At 23.8% G+C, this 24,136-nt stretch overlaps 2 protein-coding genes across 2 annotated transcripts; one reads left to right on the top strand and one right to left on the bottom strand.

Annotated features, from left to right (window-relative positions):
* Nucleotides 1-1,736: 1,736 nt before the first annotated feature.
* LOC136976350 (glucose dehydrogenase [FAD, quinone]-like) lies at nt 1,737-4,388 on the top strand. Its single transcript, XM_067271596.1, has 8 exons — nt 1,737-1,762; nt 2,326-2,447; nt 2,519-2,689; nt 2,775-2,922; nt 3,041-3,195; nt 3,639-3,813; nt 3,891-4,113; nt 4,190-4,388. The coding sequence occupies exons 2-8, from the start codon at nt 2,331-2,333 to the stop codon at nt 4,386-4,388; spliced, it is 1,188 nt and encodes a 395-aa protein (XP_067127697.1). The 5' UTR covers nt 1,737-1,762; nt 2,326-2,330.
* Nucleotides 4,389-7,206: 2,818 nt separating this feature from the next.
* On the bottom strand, nt 7,207-8,288 carry LOC136976315 (PC-esterase domain-containing protein 1A-like). The gene is made up of 2 exons (XM_067271567.1): nt 7,358-8,288; nt 7,207-7,268 (listed from the first exon to the last, which is right to left on the bottom strand). Exons 1-2 carry the CDS (start codon nt 8,219-8,221, stop codon nt 7,230-7,232), a joined length of 903 nt encoding a protein of 300 aa, XP_067127668.1. The 5' UTR covers nt 8,222-8,288; the 3' UTR covers nt 7,207-7,229.
* Between the last annotated feature and the right edge of the window lie 15,848 nt (nt 8,289-24,136).

Genomic DNA, 24,136 nt, shown 5'->3' with positions numbered 1-24,136 from the left:
AATCATGTTTAATTAAATGTTATTTAAACTTATCAGTTAGTTGTTAGCACTATGAGGTCCTTTATATTTTCGATACTTTTTATGTTTTTGGCTTCTATTAAATGTATTCATATTGGATATTTTGACTATATTATAGGTATGTCAAACACCTTATATATATTTAAAAATATATTAATTAAATTAAAATGTGTAATTTATAAAATAATAATTTTAAAATAAATAAATACTTTTTTTCTTTTTAAATTACTTTTTGAAGTAAAATGTAAAAAAGTATTAAATATTTCATATAAAAAAAAATGTCAATTTTTATCGACTTTTTATAAAATACTTTTTTTAAAAAATTCTTCTGTTATGAATTTTATCAATATTTAAAACTTTAAGAATATTTTAAGATTTTAAATATGATAAAAAGTAAGATGGATGATGCTATAAGCTACTTTGTAAATACAATTTTTAATATTTCAGTAGATAATCGTTGAATTATATGATGCATTTTATCATAGAAACTATTAAAAATTCAAAATTGTATTATAAGTCATAAATAATTATTTAAGTTGGTAATTAATGTTTTAAGCTTTTTAAATAGTAGATTTAGTCTTATATTTTATATTTAATAAATAATATTTTTCTAATATATTTCCCTGGAGAAATGTGATGAAGTAGATTTAAATTATTTTATATAAATCCATTTTTATGACAAAATAAATAATGATGTTTATGTAATATAAATTTAATTTATAAGTTAAATATCTGGCATATGTTATGTAGAACGTAAATTTTTTACATCTCCTATACTTTTTAATGTTTTAGATTATTTATTTTATCTAATATTTGGATCGAAATTTCTTGGAGTATATCATAAATATCTTTTATCCTGATGTTTGTTATATATTAAAGTAATTTTATATAGAATTATTCAATTGTAATAATAATTATAAGTAAAGGAAAATACCGTGAATTAATTTAAAATAAATCCTGTTCTTATATAAAGCATTTTAGAATTTTATTCGATACGTTTCTTTCTGACTTAAAATATTTTAAAATTCTTTTAAATTATTGACTTTAAGTTGGTTCTGGATCAGCTGGAGCAGTCTTGGCTTATAGATTATCGCAAAATCCTTCTATTAAAGTACTTCTTTTGGAAGCTGGAGAATCGCCACCTCTAGTTGCAGACATTCCTTCTTCATATCTCAATCTTCTCACCACAAAATTCAATTGGAATTATACTTCTGTACCCAGTGATACAATAGCTCAAGCAATAAAAAATAGAGTAAGTTCTGTCTGAAACTAAAAAAAAGTATGATTTTACTTAAGTAACTTAAGATCATGCGCTGCAGAAGCCTTAAATAAGTATTTGCATTTTTTCAGGTATTTGGTATCGATGCGGGAAAAATTTTGGGTGGAACAGCTATGATAAATCAAAATGTCTTTGCTCGTGGAAATAAATACGATTATGATGATTGGGCTCGAAATGGTGCAGCTGGGTGGGATTGGGATAACGTACTTCCTTATTTTATTAAACTGGAGGATAATCATAACCCAGGAATTGTTGCAAATGGTAAGTAATTGCATTCTTTTTAAAATAAATTTTTTATTTATGATTAATTTCTTAATTTTACACTACTTGTAGGTTATCATGGTGTTGGTGGACCTATAGTTATGGAATTTCCTACTTTTCATGCACCTGTAACTAAAGGTTATGTAGAAGCGGCTGCCTCTATTGGTTATCCTATAGGAGACTTCAACGCTTGGCCTCAAACTGGTGAATTTTATTTATATTTTTGTGCCGGAGCTCGATAAAATGAACTTAAATGCAAAATATTTAAAATTTACAATTACTCTTAATATAATCTTATTTCAACTACTCAAAACTTATAATCTATATTAGGGGTGAGCAATCTTTTTCAGTGTGCGTGAACACTTTAGAAACACGAAAAAAATATATAAAATGATGTCGGATATTTGTTTTCTTAGATAAGCCCTGGGTTTTGCGTGCCGGAACAAGTCGTTGGCGTGCCACCTTTGGCACTCTTGCCAATGATTGCCCACCCTTGATGTATATCTTATGCCATTCGCAGTGGATAGTATTTGTAAAAATGAATATTTTCCTTTATTTTTAGTGTTTTCATCATCTGCAAGAATTATTATTTAATTTTATCAAATATTTATTGTATTTGTTTTAAAATATTTAACGAAAATTTTAATAACAAATATTTGGGATTAATCATTTAGTTATCGAGTTTGAATTAACTGTAAGTAATTAATTACTGTTAAATGTATCGATATATAAAATTATCTAATAATGAAATTTGTCACAAATTTTAGTTTTTATGCCACCACAAGGAACATTATTCAAAGGAAGAAGATGGACTACATTTCATGGATATATTGAACCAATAAGAGGGAGAAGAAATATTCGAATAATTACATTAGCATATGTTACAAAGGTAATAACTATAATTTGTATAACGATAAATAGCAATTATCGTAATTAATATGAAATATTTTAAAATTTTAGATACTTATAAATGAAAATAAACGTGCCTATGGTGTTATTTTTGAAATTAAAGGAAGAGGATTTAAAGCCATAGCTAAGCAAGAAGTGATTTTATCTGCAGGCGCATTCAATTCTCCAAAACTTTTACTTTTATCTGGAATTGGAAGGAAAGAAGTTTTGATAAAATTTAATGTATTAATTTTTATATATATTTTTTCTTCTTAAATAAATAAATAACCAAAAATTGATATAATAATATAAAAAATTGATTTTTCAGATACCAATTATAGCTGATCTTCCTGTAGGAGAAAACTTAATAAATCACTTATCAACTGGAGGACTTCATTTTAGCGTTAATTCTTATACATTTAATGAAAATAGAATTACAAAAGAAAATTATGTACAGTTTTCAGTTAATGGAACTGGTAAATATGATTTTAATTATAAGAAATATTAAAATATAAATTGTTAAAATAATTAAAAATTCATATCTGGACGAAAATTATAATATAGAAAATAACAGCATATTTCTTATTATTGTAGGACCATTATCGTCTTTAGGTGGTATAGAAACGCTAGGATTTGTGAATTCAAAATATAATAAAAATCTAAATTGGCCAGATATTGAAATATATTGGACTTCGAAGAGTCTTGCGTCTGATTCATTATGGAGAGCTAATTCGGGTATTACTGATGAGGTATTTTTCTGCTTTATTAATAAAATATTTAATTCAGTAAATACTTTTGAAAAATTAATCAATTAAATATCTGAAATTCGTAAAAAGTAAAGCTTTCATTTTTAACAGTTGAAAAAAATATTAAGATAAAGTTTTACATTTAATGACACAGTGTAACATGCCCATAGTTTAGATTTCATCATTCCGAATGGGACGATGAAATTAGAGCTTCAAAGAGGATATTCACACGAAAGAATTATGAGTCTAAGTGATAATCGGTTGGGTAAAGAAGGATTAAAAATTCTGTTTTAGGAAAATCTGGTCATCTAAAGAGGTGGTTGGCTTAAAGGAGAGGTGTCATTTTATGTAAATTTAATGCAGTCTTTAATTTTAATAATTTATATTTTAAAAAATAATATTAATTTAATTTTTTTTTATTATGAAACGGTAATTTGTCGTTTCAGTTAGCGAAGATATTTGAAAAATTCCGATCTCTGGACACAGTAATTTGTTCCCCTTTTCCGACTCGTCCAAAGAGCAAAGGAACCGTAACTATCGAATCCACTGATCCATATGCCGCTCCAGTAATTGATTTTAACTATTATTCTGATCAATACGATATAAAAATTATGGTAGAAGGTAATAATTTTTAATTGTAAAAATAGATTTTAAAATGTAGATATAAATGATGAATAATATTAAAACTAACTGTTCAGGAATGAAGTTTTGTTTAAATTTGACATCTACCAAAGCTATGAAAAAATTCGATGCCAAACCACTTCCATATACAATGCCGGGTTGTGAAAAACATAAAAAGTTTAGCGATAAATATTTAGAATGCATGGCAAAAGCATTTCCTTTTGCTTTACATCACTTTGCAGGAACTTGCAAAATGGGTGCATTCCATGATCCAACAACAGTGGTAGATCCTGCTCTCAGGCAAGTTCCTTAAAATTCTCTATATAATAATTTAATATATTTTATATTTAACGTAAAATATTTATTTTTCTAACAGAGTTAAAGGTATTGATGGATTAAGAGTAGTTGATGCTTCAGTTATTCCAACTCAGATAGGAGGGCATATCAATATACCTATTATTATGATAGCCGAAAAAGCTGCAGATATGATCTTAGAAAGTTATCAAAATCGAGAATATGATTATTATAATAATCGCTTTTTTCGGAATCCTTATCGTAGTAATTACTTTAAATAACTTTTTTTCAAAGTCTCTAATTATACTTTATTCTTTTAAAATTATAATAAATCATTCATATAATAAAAAACAAAAATCAAAATTCTAAAATTAGGCTAATAGCTTGTTTTTTTTAGAACGTTTCTTTTTATAGAAATTTCAATTTATATACCAAATAACAAAAGAAAAAATGGATGAAGCTGTGTAATTATAATTATAATGAGTACAAAGTTAAATATTTTAATTTTTATTTTAGTTGTATTATATTAAAACTTATCCAAATTAAATCGAAAACAAATTAATATTGTAGCACACAATGTCTTGAGTACAAAATTTTGGGAAAAGAAAAAGTTTAAAGCATTAGTAAAAAAATTCCAGCAACGAGTTGCTTAACTTTTCCGGCAACATTTAGCGGCGCCATCTGTTATAAAAAGTTTTAAAATAAAATATCATATAAATAAATAACGACTAACCCGTTACAAAGCTACACATCCACAAGAGCCGAATTATCGGGCTAGAGTTGGCTATAATAAATAAATAATTAATAAGACAATTTGGCACTAGAGCTCGGCGTTAGGCGCCATCTCTTACTAAACTTAATAATTATAATTAAATTAAATAAATAATTTTTAATAATTTGGAACTGGAGGAAAAGAATGACCATCGATGGTCGTCGTGTTAGCTTATATATACTGGAGGAGGCGATCGGACCGAAGGTCCGGGTAGCGTAACTGGTAACGTGTCTGCACGGATAGCAGAAGTTGCGGGTTCGAGTTCCGCTTCGGGCCGATTTCTTTTCCTCCAGTTCCAAATTATTAAAAATTATTTATTTAATTTAATTATAATTATTAAGTTTAGTAAGAGATGGCGCCTAACGCCGAGCTCTAGTGCCAAATTGTCTTATTAATTATTTATTTATTATAGCCAACTCTAGCCCGATAATTCGGCTCTTGTGGATGTGTAAAATATCATATTTTTAACTATTATAAAATGGCAAAAAGCTTAATTTTGAGGGTAGGAATGGGTTTTATATAAAATTGTAAATGCTAATAACAAGTAAAATCGTCATTAAATCAGATCCTATTGGAGATACATACGATCCCTTTTATCTCCCCATCCCCTCGACTTTTAATCACCAAAATTTAATAGAATCAATACCCCTAATACAGAAACCTCCTTGCAAAATTTCAGGAAATTTCGATAAAAATCACAGCAGTTATTAAGCATCAAACAAGGTAAACAAAATCGTGCCCCCACACACAAACATTCATACATATAGAAAAAACTCAGAAATTTTATTTTGAGTTTTTTTTTTATTTTGACCGATAGCCATACTTTCCCTCTTTCATATTTAACAGCCAGAACAGTGGTAAGAACCACAGATTAAGAACAATTTTCACGTAGATCGCTCTCATATACAATGATGTACTTGATTATATTTAACTTTTTTATATTATAATTTGTAAAATTATGCTTTGTGTTACTTGTACGTTTCAAAATTATTTTTCATAGCTGAGTGTATCTAATTTCGTGCTAAAATAATCATATGAAAGTATAAATCGAGTTGAAATAATCGTATATTCAAGTAGACTTACATCTATGTACTGTACTGTACACGATGATTACAATATGATTTAGTGATTTGAAATAATTAAAATTGTATATGACAGATTAAAAAGTAATAAATCTATGGAAAGAAAGTTGGTGCAATCTGTTTATATTATTTAAATAACTTCAAGAAGCAGTTTAAGTTAAGAAATTAGCTTTCATTTTCAAAGGAAAAAGTATTAAAGATTTTCTTATATTTATTTTTAATTGTGTACATGGACATTACTCATTACTAGGACTTTAGAAATAAGGACTGTAAGGCAATTATAATTTTCTTATATTATTTCACTTAGTTTCAAATAACAAAAACAATTATTAATACATTCGAAAAAATTACGTCTCATTTGGAAATTCAAAATTTCAAACGTCTCGTATATTTCAATTTTATTAAAACAACTAGCAGATAGGCCCGGCGTTGTTCGGGCAAAAGTAACGATAGCGAAGATTAAGATTATTACGTTATAGTCACAAAAGAAAGAGAGTAATTTCATCAACAAACTAAATATTTCTAAAGAAAGGTCGAATTTGAAAATCGAATATTGTAATATTGTTCGATTCTCACGACGTGTTCTGATTATATCGTTCGATTTTCATCGAATGTTCTAAAGAAGAAAAGTCGAGAAAAACCGAACTAATCTGTTTAAATTTGAAAATCGAATATGTTCTAACACATTACTCTTTTTCTTTTTTTTTCTTTTTTTTTCTCCAGCGCCCGTAAATCTTGCACGTCGCTTTCTCTTGTTCTCCATTGTTACTTAACACTTCCATTGTTAATGGAAGTGTTAAGACTTAATCCTGTCCCTCTCCCCCGTGGGGAGGAATTTCGAAAAATCCCTTCATAATGTGCGTTCTCGTGACGTACCCTAACTGTGTACCAAATTTCAACTTTCAACTCCTAACCGTTTGGGCTCTGCGCTGATTATTATTATTATTATCAACTCGTCTCGATTATATATATAGATAACTGAAAACGAAGAAATCTTAAAAGTATTTATTTATGAAAGTTAAAAGTAGCATCGTAAATTCTTTCCTTAATTGAAAAACAACAATGTTAAAATTTAGTATTGATCTGTAATGAATTTTACATAAATCACATTGAAATACAGTTCTGGCAATAATGGAACATTGATTAAACAAACTTTAAATATGAAGATGTTAACAAATTGTTAGAGAGTATACGTTTAATAATGTAATGGTACTTCAAGATAAATGTATTTTTCATATGAAAAATAAATTCTTAATCAAAATTTCGTGTTAATTGTTACCAGGAATCTTTCTTCTGTCAATTTTGTACTGAAATAATACATTTTAATCTTGTATAAACATGTTATTAACATAAAATGCACAACAAATCATTGAACCAATTTTGAATCGATACTCACCTTACTTATTATATTATATTCTATAATGCTTTTCTCATTATCTGTTTTTTCTACGTTCTTTTCATCTTTTATGTTCATGCTCTTGTTAAATGTAGAAGGTAACTTTACATTCCAAGCTAAAGAAATGTGCGTTAGAATAGAATTGGTCATGTGTCTAACTGCTTTAGCTTCCCAATGAATTCCGTCTTTTCTTCTCAGATGTATGTGCGTTTGTAAACGATAATGAAGATCTAATATGTCCAAACCATACTTGTTGAATACCTTTCGAGCGTACCTGTTGGCTTCCATTACATGAAATCTAAGTGAAAACTTCAGGAATTCCAACTCTGGCACTAGGAATCCTCCTTTCACATCTTGCGATATCGGTAATGTGGTTAACCAGACAACTAAGCAATCTTTTGGAAGAATTTCACGAAATTTGTTGGCTATGATTTTCAGATTTTTCTTATAGTTTTCCACTCCTTTTGGACCCCATCGTGTAATGTCCCATAAGCAGGAATTAATAAGCACTACATCCACTGTATTTCGTTGTAAGATTTTTAAAATATTTTCCATATATTCATCGTAAACTCTTGTTATGAAAAAGAATCTTATCTCATAATCATTAAACTGATATAATCTTTCTTCTTTATAAATCCTTTCAATCGTTAATTTATCGCAATAGATTAATTTATCGCCCATAAAAGAATCTTCCATTTTCGCTTTCAATCCTGATTCATTACTTAATAAATTATCTTGAGACAGAGCTATTAGATCTTTGTAAATTGTTCTTACGTTAGAATCGCCTAACAAGATTACACGCTTTTTACTTAAAAGTCGATCCAAATCTGAATTCAGAAAAATTTCGGGTAAAGAAATATCCATTTTGCTTATCGAATTATAGAACAAAAGAATAAAAACTTCTTTTTAGAAAATCCCTTTGAAATTCGAATTTAAACGCCCGAATAATTCGAAAATTTGATTTATTTTTTTACTAAATTCAATCAAAAATTTTCAAATTTTAACAATAAAGTTCAAATAAACATTGAACAGATTCGATGATAAAATATTAAATTTTATTTATAAAAATAAATTTACATTTTTATATAATTACATAAAACAAATTTATATAAATTTTTTAAAAATACTTTCGCTTTTCCGAACGTTGGAAGGATTCATTCAGACCAATATTATTTTGTGGCTTCATCAGTATTTAGAATACAATTTAAATTACAAACAATTTTCTTTCCCAAAACAAATTTGAAAACTTTATGCATATATATATTTATTTATCTGAATTTTCTATTAATATCTGTGTATTCACGCTTTGGTCAATAATAAGGTATTTTTAACCATTAGCCATTGCCCAGACCCCCAATATATCCGAGACAGACCATCTCCCAAAAATTCTACGGGGTACTCGCTCAAATTCGATTTTGAATCCCCAAAGCGATAGGCAGATGCTCCAATCGCCTGGGCGATCGGCCGTCAATTTGATATATTATCCTATTTAAATATATCGTGCTGCGGAATACAGTTAAAAATATAAAAGAGCAGCGAATTTTTGTGCAGTTTTATATTAAGATCATTCGAACGGAAAGTGAAGATCTTTCAGGATATTGACAAGGTAAAATATCAAGTAGTAGCAATTTGATCTAATCCTTTTTCAGTACAAATCTTTGGCATATTTGGTGTCTCATGGTTAGATCATTTATATCCCTATTATCTATTGGAATTTGTTTTCAGAAAAGAAATACTCATTAAATTAATGAGAATTTCATACTTTTGCAATAAAAACAACACTTAGTTATACCATAAAATTAAAACAAAATGTACTTAAAACTAAATAATTGACCCATTTTTATTGATAAAATTTAGGGTAAAAAAAATAAATTTCAATTAATTTTAATAAATTATAATTTAAATTCACACATATGATAATCGCTATTCGCTGCATTTGTATAGAAACATTGTAAAATTATTTCAATTCCAGCATCTGGAATGCCTAAATTTATAAAATAATAAAGAAAAGGTAAATTTGACTTAAATTAATAATTATTTCACATGAATTTTGAATTTTAACAATTATACTTATCTTCTTTTTTAATATATTATCGATTCAGAAAACTAGATTTTTACATTCACTTCAAATTGTCACAGTTTAGTAAGAATAAAAATAATCATTAATTGTAAATTGGATAAAGTTAAATTCTTTAGTGACTTGAAAAGATATTTAATGAATATAATAAGATCTTTTAAGCGACAAAAGAATAATTTTTCAACTGGTTATCAAGAACTGTAACTCTTCAGCATTATGAATATTGAATTACTTCTTTTATAAGATATTGAAAATATATAATTAAAGAGAACTTTCGAACTTTTTTTCATTTTAAAAGTTAATTTTAAATGAAAATTATTTAATAATTTGGCTATTTTTATACTTCTTAAAATTAATTTTATTTGCATAATTTGTATATTTTTTATGTGTTTTTAAACGTATAATATTTTAATAAGTATAAGAAATTTTGTATGAATATCTTAAATAAGAACTAAAATAGCTACTTTCTTCCTTTAAATTGGGAAAAAAATTGGATATTTTTAGTCTTATTATATAAAATTACTAAAAGAGAGATTTTTTAAAATTTATTTCTAATAAAACTGTAATTTATTTTATTATCTAAAATATATTTGAATATAAAGTAACAATTATACTTAATTTTGAAATATTTTCTTCGAGTTTGGAACATCAAAATCTTCACTAAACAATCGAAAATCGAAACTTTAACAACAAACAATATTAAAGTAATAATCTGAAATGGTTAATGATGTCGAATGTTGAAGATAATGATTAATCCCTAGAATTTATCAACAATAATCCCTGTATAAACCAATCTTTAAACAGCATTAACTAATAATACTTTATTCAACTTTGAGTCTTATATAACTTCTCGTGTTTTAGCAAATAAGTTATTCTAAATATTACAGTATTAATTTTAACAATTAGTTGTTCAATTTCTTGAACTTTATATCATTTATTTATATAAGGAATTTCTCTCAATGAGTCTCTTTCTTGAAGGGAAGATTGCCAAGCTTCGATACACGAAAGAAAAATTCATCAAAGATGCCAGAAAATATTTCTTAAAAATCAATAAAATAATTTTTTCGTATATAAATAAGTACGTAGAGCACATACATTTTTAAATTTGATTAAAATATAACTTTTTCTTTAACAATTCATCTTTAAATTGTATTATAATAATCATTTATAGTTGTTTATTCTGAAAATCAATCAATTAGTCTTTATAACACAATCTTAATTATAATTTAGATTATAATAAGATATAATATAAATTTAAAATATAATAATATAAAAATATATTTAAAGTAAAATTTATTCAATTCAATGAACATCAAAAGCCATTAATCAGAAATCTTTACGCGCGCTTTTAAAATTATATAGTTATTATTTAATAAATAAAAAATATTTTTATTATTATTTCAGTTTTTTATAAACTCAAAATAATAAAAGTTAAATTTGAAGTTTTAAAAATTACAATTTTTCTTCCTTTCTAACGTCCTTTCCTAAATTAAGATGCCGAGAGCAACTTAGTTCAGAAGAATTTATTGTAAAATCCTTCAGAATGCAAATCACTATCTCTTGGAAATTTATTAGCTTCTTATATAACTTCAAATATAGTTAAAGTTATACGAGAAGATAATATTACACGAAATTGATTTAAAAGTAAGAAAAACCCTACCAATTTCCAGTTGAAGACGTTGTAATTTTATCGTTTTATCTTATTGTAGAGTTTAAAATTACCATACAAAATAAGGCCAAATTTTTTAAATATAAAGAAAAAATATATAAAATAATTAATCACGACTTTTCTACAAATTATTCCAAAAATATTTATCATAATATTTTAGTATATGCGCCGAGAAAATGAGATATTCGGTGCACTTAAACGGTGTTTATTTTATCAATATACTTTCTAGAATAAACACACCTTATAAGTAATTTAAAATTATAGAGAGAATTGATTAATATATTTATTAATTTAAAAATGAGCTGTTATTTTTCCTATAGTTAAGGGAGAAATACTGTACACGTGTACCGATTATCTACGTCAGAGTGAAGAGCTCATTTTACAAAATATTCAATAAAATGGAATATGCTAGAGAGCAAACCAAACAATTTCACAGATTTCCAACGAAAACAGTTGGAAAGCGCATCTTGAATTAGAGAAGAAGGAATCCATTAAGAGACAAACCTGAAAAGTTAAGTGAAATGACTCCTTCGATAATCTTCACATCTCTTAATGTGTTTGGAGACTTGTGTAAATCTACTTTGTCTTAGGCAAGTTTGAAAATTCTCAATGGACAAAGAATAACATAAATGACAGATTATTGACTCTGGCACTATTTGGTGTTTGTTAAAATACTCGGAAAATATTAACTTAGATTTACATGTTTAAGATAAGTCAATAATATTTAATGGTTGTCTAACAATTTTATGCTAGTAATTTGATGGTTACCAAGGCATAATTCGTTTAATGTAAATAAAAATATTAGTATATTAAATTTATAAAATATATTTATATGTTGTAAATACAAATAAAGTAAACTTTCGTACATAAATTGTTTATTTATGTACGAAAATTATGTACAGTTGAAAATTTGGAAAAATTAATGTCGTAAATAATAAAAATTAGCCCATAACATGATTTAAATTATATTTAAATTTTATAGAATTAAACTTTCCTATTTTTACGTTTATATTTTAAATAAACTTTAATATTTACTTTGTTTATTAAATTATTATTACAGTAGAGCGTCGATAAGTGAAACCAATTGGGGACTGGGGTCCTTCCAGTTAATGATTTGTTCCAGTTTCCGACTTTGTACGAAAAAATACATTAACCTGTCCGATGTTCAAATTTTTCTCCGTTGCGTATCGCTTCCTGTTGAATTTTTCTCCGTTGTGTGTCGCTTCGTGTTGAATTTTCGTCGATTTTAAGCCTAACGAAAATTTTTATAATAATCATCGAGGCTATCGTATCGTTAAAAATTATTTCTGCATTTTGTACAAACAAAATAAATATATTAAAGAATATAAAAAACATGAAAATTATACTGTAGAAGTAAATTTAGTATCAAAAACATTCGATTCAGCACGACACAGTCCGACTGAAAATCGTTCCACTTTCCGGCCATTCCACTTACCGACGTTCCACTTATCGACGCTCTACTGTATTATTATTATTTATTTGACTCTGCTTATATTGTATTTTTTTAATAGCAAAAAATTGTTTAAAAAATTTAAAAGTAATATTACTAAATGGAGCGAAAGTGTAATATAATAGGCTTACTGTATATTTGACATAAAAATAAATCATACAGTTCATTACTTAAAGGGAATCGCAAACTACCGGTTGGAAAAGGACTTACAAAATTGATGAAAGAAATAACATAAGAAAACTATAAAAATAATTTATTTCTTTAATATAATATCGTATATATATATATAATGCATATTTGTTAAATTAACACAATTTTATTTTATTTTTAATACTGTAATAATATTATTATTGGTATACAATATAGAAAAATATATCGACATTTCTATACAGTAAATTAATAACCTGAATAAAGTATTTCTCTAATCTTTTTATTTAAATTATCATAAAATATAACCTGGAATCTTCAATTTAAATGAAAAAAAACTTTTCCAATTTATTTTATATAATTTTATCATCCAAATAAACCATTAATAAAAGCACACTATTATATTACATAATAAGTGAATTGAATTTTATCTTACACAGAAAATAATGCTCATACGATTTCCTAGCTATTTAAATAATTTTTTAAATAATAATTGAATAAATATGGAAGAAATAAAATAAAATTATAAGTTCAATTTTTGTTTTTTTCCCCCCTTTCTCATAATTGTAGTTTTAAATATACTTTTATTGTGTGGAATAAAACGTAAATAAATTCATAATTTTCATCCGCGTAATTAAATAATTGATACGCACGAATTGTAATAATTTATACGAACAAAAACATAAAAAAAGACAGGAAAAATAGTAAATAAATATTTGAACAAGCTGTATTTTAATTTTTAAAACAAACTACAGTACAAGTGTACAAACAAGCTGTAAGAATTTAAGTGTTAGCAATTTACGAGTAAAATTCGTTAATTTGCCTAGAAACATATTGAATAATTTATGTAACAAATAAAATAATTATTACAAAAATTGTAAGATGTAAACTAAATATGAAATTAAACGATTAATATAAATAAATTTAATTATAAATTCTATGAACAAATTGCATTACCAAAACAAAATATATAACAATAAATTAATAAATTATAGTAACTTACATGTAAGTAAAATATTTAATCTTATTTCAGAGATTTATATGAATTGTTTATAAAGAAATATAAAAGAAAAATTGACGAAACTGACTTAAAACTTTACTAAACTTTCTATATTTAAAAATATCCCAAATAATTTTATTGCATTAATATTAATATTTAATTATTGCTAAAATAATATTTTAAGTAAAGTTATAAAATAAAAAAATTTACTTAAAATTACTTACATTATAAAATATTTTTAAAAAAATTATTTACAATAAGGTAAAGAGTATCGTTTTTCTCTAAAGACATTGATGTTATTCTTAATTATTCATTTTTAATACGAAAATAGAAAATGTAAAAAATGATATTAAAATGTAATTAAGCTATCAACTTCCATTAACGTTTTAATATGACTTCGGAATAGTAAAAGAAAATTAGGAAAAAAATTTTAAATTAAACATTGCAACTTTTTATAAAAATTTTAATTTTTATTTCAGAATTTAAAAAAATAAAAAACATGATTATTGATTACTTTTATTAAAATTAGTTGTGTAATTGATAGAGTTTAGTTATAATTTATTTTTTATATATTCAAATTATTATAATTAATGTTGAATAAAATTTGTTTTTTCTGTAAAATGTTTTTAAATATTAACAAAAGATGGCGCTATAATAAATAGTTTATAAATATACATTTTATTTGAAAAATAAAATAAAGTAATTTTAATAATGTAATTCCTTTTTATAATTTTTAAATTTATATTTTAAAATATTAAAGCAATAAAATCAAATTTAATAATGTATTCTTTAATTTTACACTCGACCAGTTCTCAAAAAATTATGTAAAAAATATTTAAAAAAAAAAAACAATTTTAGGACCTAATTTATAGTTTATTTTTCCTTCTAGAATAACTCCAACAGAAGGAATCCTTTTGTTTTCTCTTCTATTGAAGTGTATCATGATATATCACCACGAAGTAACAATGTGTTAAAGTATGATAAACACATAAATATATTTATTGTACCTTATAAATATAATAAATGATCGTTTAGGTGTATTATAGATACGATCGCCATATCACTATATCTAAATGCCAATCTATAACACTCAAATTTCACACGATACGAGAAATTGTATCAAATTTATCCATTTTTATCAATACATTACGCTTAACAAGTTCATCTCGCTATATACCATTACCATTGAAAGTAAATTAGTCTCAATGGATAATTATTGATTGTTCTATCGCGTTTTAAAATTATTTTATCAAAAATTACTGCTAAACTTTTGAAATTTTTAAGCTTACGTCACGAGAAGTGAAATGTAAGCCCTTAACGGACGTAATTGAAACGTTTTCTATAAACGCAGATCATCTGTCATTCTGTCAACCGTATTATAGTCTATTTCATTTACGTGTGACGTTTGTAACAATGGAGATAATCAGGTGACATCGTAATGACTAATTCAATAACCTTTGCTATAGGCCTACTTCAAAAGTATATAAGATGAAACTTCTTACGAAGTTTAAAGACAATTTTATTAAAATTTTATTTTAAAATTCTAAGTAAAAAAAGCGCTTTATACTCTTATAAAAATCAAATAATGTTTTTTAAGTATTTATTTTTTAATAACATCAATTTAATATTATTATTATTTTTTTGCGTAATTAAAAATATTAAAATGTCGAACATTATTTGTAATTTTTATGATTTATTTTTACTTTTTATTTTCTACAAGAATATTATTAAATTTTGTTTTTCTGTTTAACATTTAAATAAATTTAAATGTTAAATAGAAAAACGATTTTTTTCATTATCGATAGTAATTCCATAGCAAAAAATAAAGAATTCCAATAATATATGTATTTTAAGTCTAGATAAATGAATTAAATTTATCGAAAATGTCATAAAATGTCATCTAAAATGAATAAAAAGATGTTTAGAACACCTCAAAGTATGTATATTAATCAGGATAGAGATACTGAAGCAATTTCTTTCTGGTATATTTTACAATAAAAATTATAGAGAAAGTAAAAAAGAAATGCAAAAAATACTATTTTTTCAAGTTTTAAACGCAGGTACACTTAAAATCTGCAAGAAAAATAAAAAGTAAGTGAATAAAAGGAAAAAAATATAGATCATAGATATTGTAGAAAGTTGGTAGAACTGAGCTGTGGAACGTTGTGGCTTTCGAACACACTTATTATCAAAGAACACAAAAAACTTTTAACCAAGATTAATAGATCGATAAATCATATAAAACTAGCGTTAAAATGTCCGTTCTTATTTTATCTTTTTATCTTATTCTGTAGCCTATTTTTTATTTTATAAATTAAACCTTTAACATTTTTACATGGAGTGAGTTGTACTAAAATATCTAACATTTCACATCATACAAGTTTGATAAATTTGATTTTTTACGGGTCATTGACATCAGAACGTCATTAATTTAAAAAAATACAAGCAAAAAAATTATGTTAATTGCTGCTATAATAAATATCAAATTTACTTTTTTATTCAATTAGCAAAAGAATAAATTAAACGACTCAATTATTCGTTGCGCTATCAGCATTTTATTTTATTAATTTAATGTCATTTAATTAAAAATATTTGACATTCTTTTAATGTATTTTTTGATTAATTATTAAAACTAAATATTATTAATCACGATTTTTTTAATTATTATTATTAGATTCTTTTATTTAAAAAATAAATCACGATCTTATTACGAATAGAAGAATTTAATTAACTACAAAACACGGAATGTATAAAATTCCAAATTTAAAATATAAAAAAAGCATTTTCAAAAATGTTCGATAATAATTTAACAAAATTTTTAAAGTTTTTCTTTTGAATTTTTCTAAAAAATAAGCTATTTTTGGAGAGTAGCGAAGTGCTTTACTTTGAAAAAATTAAGTACTAATGTACTCTACATTACATCTATTTAATCACGTTTAACTTTTAAAGTCGTTGCATATTAAATATAATTAAGTTAAGATAAAAAAAGAGAAATTTTTCATTAAAAAAAAGTCGGTAAAATAATTAAATTTCACTAAAATAACAGCTTGACTTATAAACAAAGCGACTTCAATCTATCATAATATAAACTATAAATAATTTATACATTCAACATAAAATTGATCTTTTTGTAAGAACTTTTAAATTTTGTATTACATTTTTATACAAAATAATTTATAAAATGATTAAACCAGTTTGAAGGTATTATTTTACCATTAATTTTGTTGTTAAGCATCAAATTTTAACTTATTTTAATAATATATGTTATGAGCTAACAATAATATAACTAAGTTCTATAATAATAAAATATATATAAAATTAATAATACTAAATAAAATTTGTAAATAATTTTACATCAGATTAATATTTTGAAGGTTTATATATAGCGTATATTTGTAGACATTTATATATAATAGAATTTTAGCTTAGTTTTTTACTGTAAGAACTGATTATATAAATGTTATAGCAGTGAAATTTATATAAAATTTCGAGTAAAAATTTGCCTAAAATGAATAAGTTAATGTTTATATTGATTACATAAATGTATATAAGGTCGATAGTTGTAAAAATTTCTGCCAAAAACAAAAATTTCTCATTAAATATTTCAAACAGAAAGATACATGTAAGATATATGTCTAACACTATAAAAATGTTCATTATCTTTTATTACAATCTTATATAATGTGACTATTCCCTTGATATATACAACAATTTCCTTTATATAGCTCTATTTATTCTGCTTATCGTTATTGTCATTTACTTTATTATTAATGTTGCATCTAACAAAAATTATAGTTCAAGCTAGTTTATTGCGCACCATAATAAAAAAAATGGTAAAATATTTATAAATTAATACATAGAACTTGTTAGTAAATATAATTAAAACTCTATTGAAGAAATTTGCATTAAAGTTAATAATTTATATAAAATAAAATTAACAGGAAGAGTAACATTTGGTATGAGACTAATATATAAAGTCCATCCTTTAACAATATATAAGTTTCTACAGCATGATTACTCTTTAATTTTTTTTTCTTAATTTAAGTAAAACTTAATATAATTAAAAATATATACTGTATATATAAATTTTAAAATATATTATATAATATATATATATATATATATATATATATATATATATATATATAAAGAAAAACATTTTATAGAAAAATTATTATTGTTTAAAATTATTAAATAAGATTTATCAAGAGGAAAAAAATTTGCTTTATAAATGTTTAAAATATTTTTATTTATATAAAACAAAATGTATAAATTAGCTACGAAATAACTCGGAAACATTTTATTGTTTGGAAAATAAATATATTAAATAAATAAAATTTTATAATAATGTTTATCAAAATTTTTTCCTTCCTTATTTTTTTATGCAGAATGAAAAATAAATTTGTAGTTGTTTTCGAATAAAAATCAATAAAACTTTTACAAAAGACATGATTTTCAGAAAATGTCTTGACCAGAGGCATCAACTAATATAAAATATATTAAAATATTTGAATTTCTTAAACATAGACAAATCATATTCTTATAAGAAGAAAATTAAAATACAAAAAAAAAAAACATTAGAGACATTTTATTTAATTTTAATCTTTAATTAATTACTATATAATGATGATAAATTTAAACAAAAATACAAAAAAATTGTAAATATTTTTTCTAATTTTCTTTATTTCTGACAAAATTTATAAATAAATCAATCAACCAAACAAATTTTAATGTATAAAGAATTATTTAACATTTACAGATCAAAATTTTAATAGTTTACATAAAATTTGCAGTTAAAATTATATATTTCTTCACTAACTTGAAAGATTTCCTCATTAATTGATGATTAAATTCTAAAATTCATTAAAATTTAATTCATCTTTCAATTAAATTTCAGCTTTAATTCATTAAAATAATAACAAAAATGTTCTTGAAGGTTTTTTTGTGAAATTCTTAGAATAAGAGAAACAATAGGATTAAAGAAAATTCAGGAAATCAAACTATCGATGTAGATATAATAGAAGATTGTCTAACTGTTTGACCATTTAAAGAGATAACCAGAAAAAGTTTTTAAGTATCTAAAACAAATCTAAGATATTTTTTTTGTTTCAATTTTGTTAGATGCTATCTTTAACTGCAGTATTACGTGCAAAAGAAAAAGAAAAAAATTTCTATATATATATTTTTTCTTCTCAATTTTAGTATTAAACTGACGTCTTGTTGAAACCATGCGAAACTAGTCAATGCCAGAGGCATCTTTCACGAATAATAATAGCAAAGAAAGAAAAATCAAGATAAAATATACTATTTCAAGAGCAATTTTAAAAATTCAGATTTAAAAAAACAAGAAGAAAAAAACTAAAGTGAAATTGAAGAATATTGAAAATTCAATGTTTTATTGAATATTTTCTTCCTGTGGCAACATCACGAAGACACGCGCTAGTCCAATAATAGTTTAGCATATATTTATACGTGGAAGAATATATTTATCGCTTCAAACCTTTATTTTTGCTGTATTTAAATTCAAATTTGTTTTCTCAACGCAAATATATGTTTTAATTTCTTAAAAATTAAATTATTAGCTGATTTTTTAAAGATTTTTGATACTAATAAGCACTTTACAAAAATATATATTTATTATTTTCAAGGTAGTTGAAACCATTTGTATGATTTTTTAAGATTTTAATGGTTTAAAAATAGTTTATTTAGTTAATGATTAATAATAAAAATATAGAAAAGCGATAATTATTTTTTTATTTTTTTATTCTCGAAAAATATCAATTAATAGAAAAAATATTAGAAATTATTTTTTTTGTAATTGGAAAAAATAAATTGAGTAACTACTAAAATATTAATAAATATTTTTAAAAAATTGAGTAATTTATATGTAAATATTGTAAAACGAATAACTTTCTCTAAACATAGTAGGCCTAATTCATATTTACTAGTACTGTACTTATGGATTTTCCTATAGCCTTAACGTGTAATTAAATAACTTTAAAAAATAAGAAATTTTCTAGCAAAGTTTAATCATTAAATTATAATAAACGGCCATATATCCGTCAATTACTATTTTTAGGCACTTGTTAAAACTTATGTTAAGTAAACTTTAAGAGTTTTATGTAACATAATAAAAATCTTACTTATAATATTATATTTAAGATGATAAAAAATGATAATAAAAATATTTAAATAACCTAAATATTTCAAATGATAAATTTAATTTAAAATGTAACTATATAAGAAAATCGTATTTTAAATAATTTATTCGAGTAATTTTCCCCTATTTTAACATATGCAATCAATTCAATTCTGGCTTACTTATTCGAGTTTTCAGTGAAAGTGAATGATGTTTGCACATAAATGTTCAATTTTAAACATTGTAAAGTGCTTTCAAAGCATGAATTCACTAAATTTCGATTCAGTTGGTAATTTTAACATTAGCTTGTTGTCGAATGTATAACATAAATAAAGGGAAATGTGCCATTAGTGAATTTGTATTTACTGCAAAAAGTTTAAAACTTTCAGTATTTATTTATTTATTATTTTAAAAATTATTCTTAAAGAATTTTAATGAAATTAATTGTGTCAATATAAAGCTTCGCTTTACGACATTCCTCAGATATTTATTAACGTAAGAGATAGGTTACACAAGTGGATATAATTTTATACTATAAATCTTATTTAAATTTTACTTGCCATTTTTATATTTAAAAGAAATATTAAATCATAGTATTATAGAAGTAAAAGGAATTTTATATTTGAAGAATTTCTATTAATAAAATCGAAATTTTCTTTCATAGAAACTATTTTATACATTATTTTGTTTATGAATGACTGTATTTAAAGCTACGAATTTACTATTAAAATAAAATATGCAAATTCAAATGCTTTAAGCAAATATTTACATTTTATTTTTTTAACGTTATTTCTAAAATTTATATCATATGACAAACCTAAACTTTGTGTTCTTTACTATTACATTACATTTTAAATTACTCTTATTAATATTAGAACAATTTTCTATATAAAACTTATTTTCTATTACTTTTTGTATGTATTTCTTTTCGAAATATTCAGTTAATAATAATTATCGACATGTTACATTAATTTTTAAAGTAAAAGTTTTTTGGTGTTGCACTGTAAATTTCTCCTTATCCTTGTTGAAGGATTGTACAAAACTAATTCAAGAATATAACAGATCTATTATATGAGAAATTTTTAACTGGAATTACTTAGGAGTGTAGAAAACAATTAATTAACCTTACAAAGGTAGATATTTATGTTCTATATAACTTTGTTATTAAAAGATTGGAAAAAAATGATCTTGTGAAAGTGTTGGATAATTATAAAATTGTTCTTCCGAAACACGGTCAATTCTCAATGGAAAAATAACTGAAATTTGATTATTAATAAGTGAAATTGTTGATATAGTATCTAATTTAGTGACTAATTGATTTTCGATGTTATCTTATTATACTCTGTTGTTTGGAAAGTATGTTACAAAACTAACTTTTGTATTTTTTTTGGTTTAATAATATATTAATGTAATTCATTAATAACTATCGAAGGAAATATGTATATAATAAAATGTAAACAATTTAATTTTAAAATAATAGAAAAGACCCGAAAGACAAATGATATCCGCCCTCAAAAATAAAAGAACAAATAAAATTAATCAACAAGCATACATAAAAAATAAACTTTATAGTTAAAAATTAAAAATTGTATATCTCATATTAGTAACAATTACAAATTATTAAAAATTATACAGCGTTTTTTTTCTTTTACACTTCAGTTTAAAACTAGATGAATTAATAAATAAGAGATCGTTCAAAATTATATAGATTGTGAGAAATACGATAGCTTATCTCTACAATCTTTCGATCACTGAGATAAGCTCGGGAGGGGAAAAAAAGAAGTAAAAACACAAGTCAAAGGACGTAGATTTCTTGGAATATTCGTAAAGAAAGCCAATCTAAATAAACGAGACCATTAAAAAAAAGTTCTGTTAATAATATAACAAACGATCAAAATATTTAATACGCTAGAAAAATAATGGGAAAACCAGTCTAACCTTAGCAAAGCTAGGGTTTTAAGTATAAGGTAAGTTGCATAATTTGATAAAAGAAAGATAAATCTTATCCAGAGCATGAGCAACTTTGTCCAAAAAGGAGGTGCTGCCGTAGTCTAAATGGGCATTCCATAATCAATACAAGACTAAAAGTTGGTTTAAAAAAACCTTTAATGCACTTTTACAAAAGATTTGCATTAAAAAAGCCATAAAATTTCGCCACCCATACTTAAAGATTTAACCAACTTATCAATGTGGTTTTGAAAAATAAGCTTGTTATAAAAAATACACCCAAATCGTTAAAAGATGTAGCATAATTAATAGAAACAAAATCGATGTAAAAACAGATAAAGGAGGATTGCGGATCAGAACAAAACACCTAACTAGTTTTTCCACGTTAATTTTCAGATTAGCGGATTAAAATAGGTTTTTTTTCTTAATAAAAAGGGTGTCATATTGCAAATTCGATAAATCAGAAAAAATCAATCAGTTTTGTCATCGGCATAAGCTACAATATGAGATTTAAGGTGACAAAGGAGGTAATTAAGGTATAATGAAAATGCCGCTTAGAATGGAACCATGTTGAATGCCGCATAGAGGAAAAAAGTCACTTATCCTAATTTTGCCCGTTCTCAACAATAAATAATTATTAAGCAATGAACGAAGTGCTGGGCTAATGTCATATTCACGAAGTATGTTGAAAATATTATTAGGTAAGACGGAATCGAAAGTGCTGCTTAGTCGATGTATATTACATAATATAGACGCTTACTCTCGATATCGTTTATTATATAATATAAAGTTTATTTCAAATTCGTAGTTGTCGAGTGATGTCGAATTCCGCAATGTTGAAAAAGTGAAAGCTTACTTGATAATGAACAATAAATTCTACGATGTATACAGATTTCAAAAATCTTTAACATCGTTGGAGAAAGTGTAATAATAGGACGAACAGACTTTTAAAAATGTAATAAACTTATAAACGAATACAGAAAATGAAGTTTTCCTATTAATGTAACTATGAGTAGACCACTGTTATATGTGTAAGATACAACAATAAAATATTTAATGAATTTCACTCAATTCAGGCGGAGTTTCAGTTTTCTTAATGATGATTTGACGAAAAAGCAAAATTAGGTGTATCGTACTCAATTAAAATTTTCTAATCAATCCCTAATCATCTAAAACCAAGAAATTTTTATATAAATTATTTTAAACCATTATTTATTATAAATTTATTAGATACACTAAAACCTGTGTAAAATGGAATCAAATGGTAATGAATATTTCTGTCCAGTTTTTTAATAGAAAATTATTCCATTCAGAAGACTTTTTCTTTGGGCAGGTTTCCGTTTTATTCAGGTTTCGTTTTGGACAAGTTTTACTGTGTGATACATTATTCTTCAGAAAGTTGTCTTGTTCTTAATTAATTAATTAACAACCCCCTTGCTTTTATTATCTTACATAATATTTTAAATTATTTACTACAATAAATTTTATATTGAATTATTATTATTATTATTTTCCAATTATAATGAATCATAAAATATTCTTAATATTCTTAAAAGTTTATAAAAATAATGTTTTTAGCCTACAAACTTCATCTGCCATTAAGAAATTTACATTTTTATATAATCTTAACTAATAGAATTCTTATAATATTTAATTTTATATTTTAACAATTTTTATTACTATTTATAAAAAATTTTAATATATTATTATATATAGTACTCATTTTAAACACATATATGCTTGAAAGTTTAATATAAAATTTCATATTTATAAATAAGACGTTCACAAAAAAAAATGTTGTTATATTTATAAAATTCAATAAAAATATTTTATATAATTCTTAAAAAATCATTAAAAGTTTGAGATAAATTTTTTTAAATTAGAAAACATTTAAAAACATTTTCTTAAAAATATTTTTAGCAAATTTGTAATAAGTTGTAATTTATTTTAAACTTACTAAAATTTTTAAAAAATAATAAATTTTATATGTTATAGAATAAATGTTTAATTCTAATGCATTTTATGTATTGAATTTTTAATATATATATATATATATATATATTTTTTTTTATTTAAAAAATAATAATTTGTATTATATTCATGTAACTTGAGAAGTAATGTTGAATATAATACATTATTTTTGTTCCTGAATAGTCAGGCTTCAACTTAGTTAATCTTACATCAATGTTAAAACTTTTGAATTTAATAATATTACTTTAGATTAAATTAAAAAAGCGTAAAAGCCATTCAAAAGAAAACTGCAATTGAATGTCAGAATCGTGTATCAATCATCTTGAGCTTTACAAATTTGAAGTATTTTCATAATTTT

Source organism: Centruroides vittatus, unplaced genomic scaffold, assembly GCF_030686945.1.
Source record: "Centruroides vittatus isolate TY-2023 unplaced genomic scaffold, ASM3068694v2 contig_4, whole genome shotgun sequence".
Classification (NCBI taxonomy): Eukaryota; Metazoa; Arthropoda; class Arachnida; order Scorpiones; family Buthidae; genus Centruroides; species Centruroides vittatus.
Note: the sequence above shows the minus strand (reverse complement) of the source record. Positions and strands in the feature narration are given on the sequence as shown.

Excerpts from the sequence above, each read along its gene's own strand:
- LOC136976350 (XM_067271596.1), top strand. The coding sequence starts at position 2,331 with ATGCCACCACAAGGAACATTATTCAAAGGAAGAAGATGGACTACATTT. Across the intron at positions 2,448-2,518 it reads CATTAGCATATGTTACAAAG|ATACTTATAAATGAAAATAA; the intron begins GTAATAACTATA and ends TTAAAATTTTAG. Across the intron at positions 3,814-3,890 it reads TATAAAAATTATGGTAGAAG|GAATGAAGTTTTGTTTAAAT; the intron begins GTAATAATTTTT and ends CTAACTGTTCAG.
- LOC136976315 (XM_067271567.1), bottom strand. The coding sequence starts at position 8,221 with ATGGATATTTCTTTACCCGAAATTTTTCTGAATTCAGATTTGGATCGA. Across the intron at positions 7,269-7,357 it reads AATATAATATAATAAGTAAG|TACAAAATTGACAGAAGAAA; the intron begins GTGAGTATCGAT and ends GTATTATTTCAG.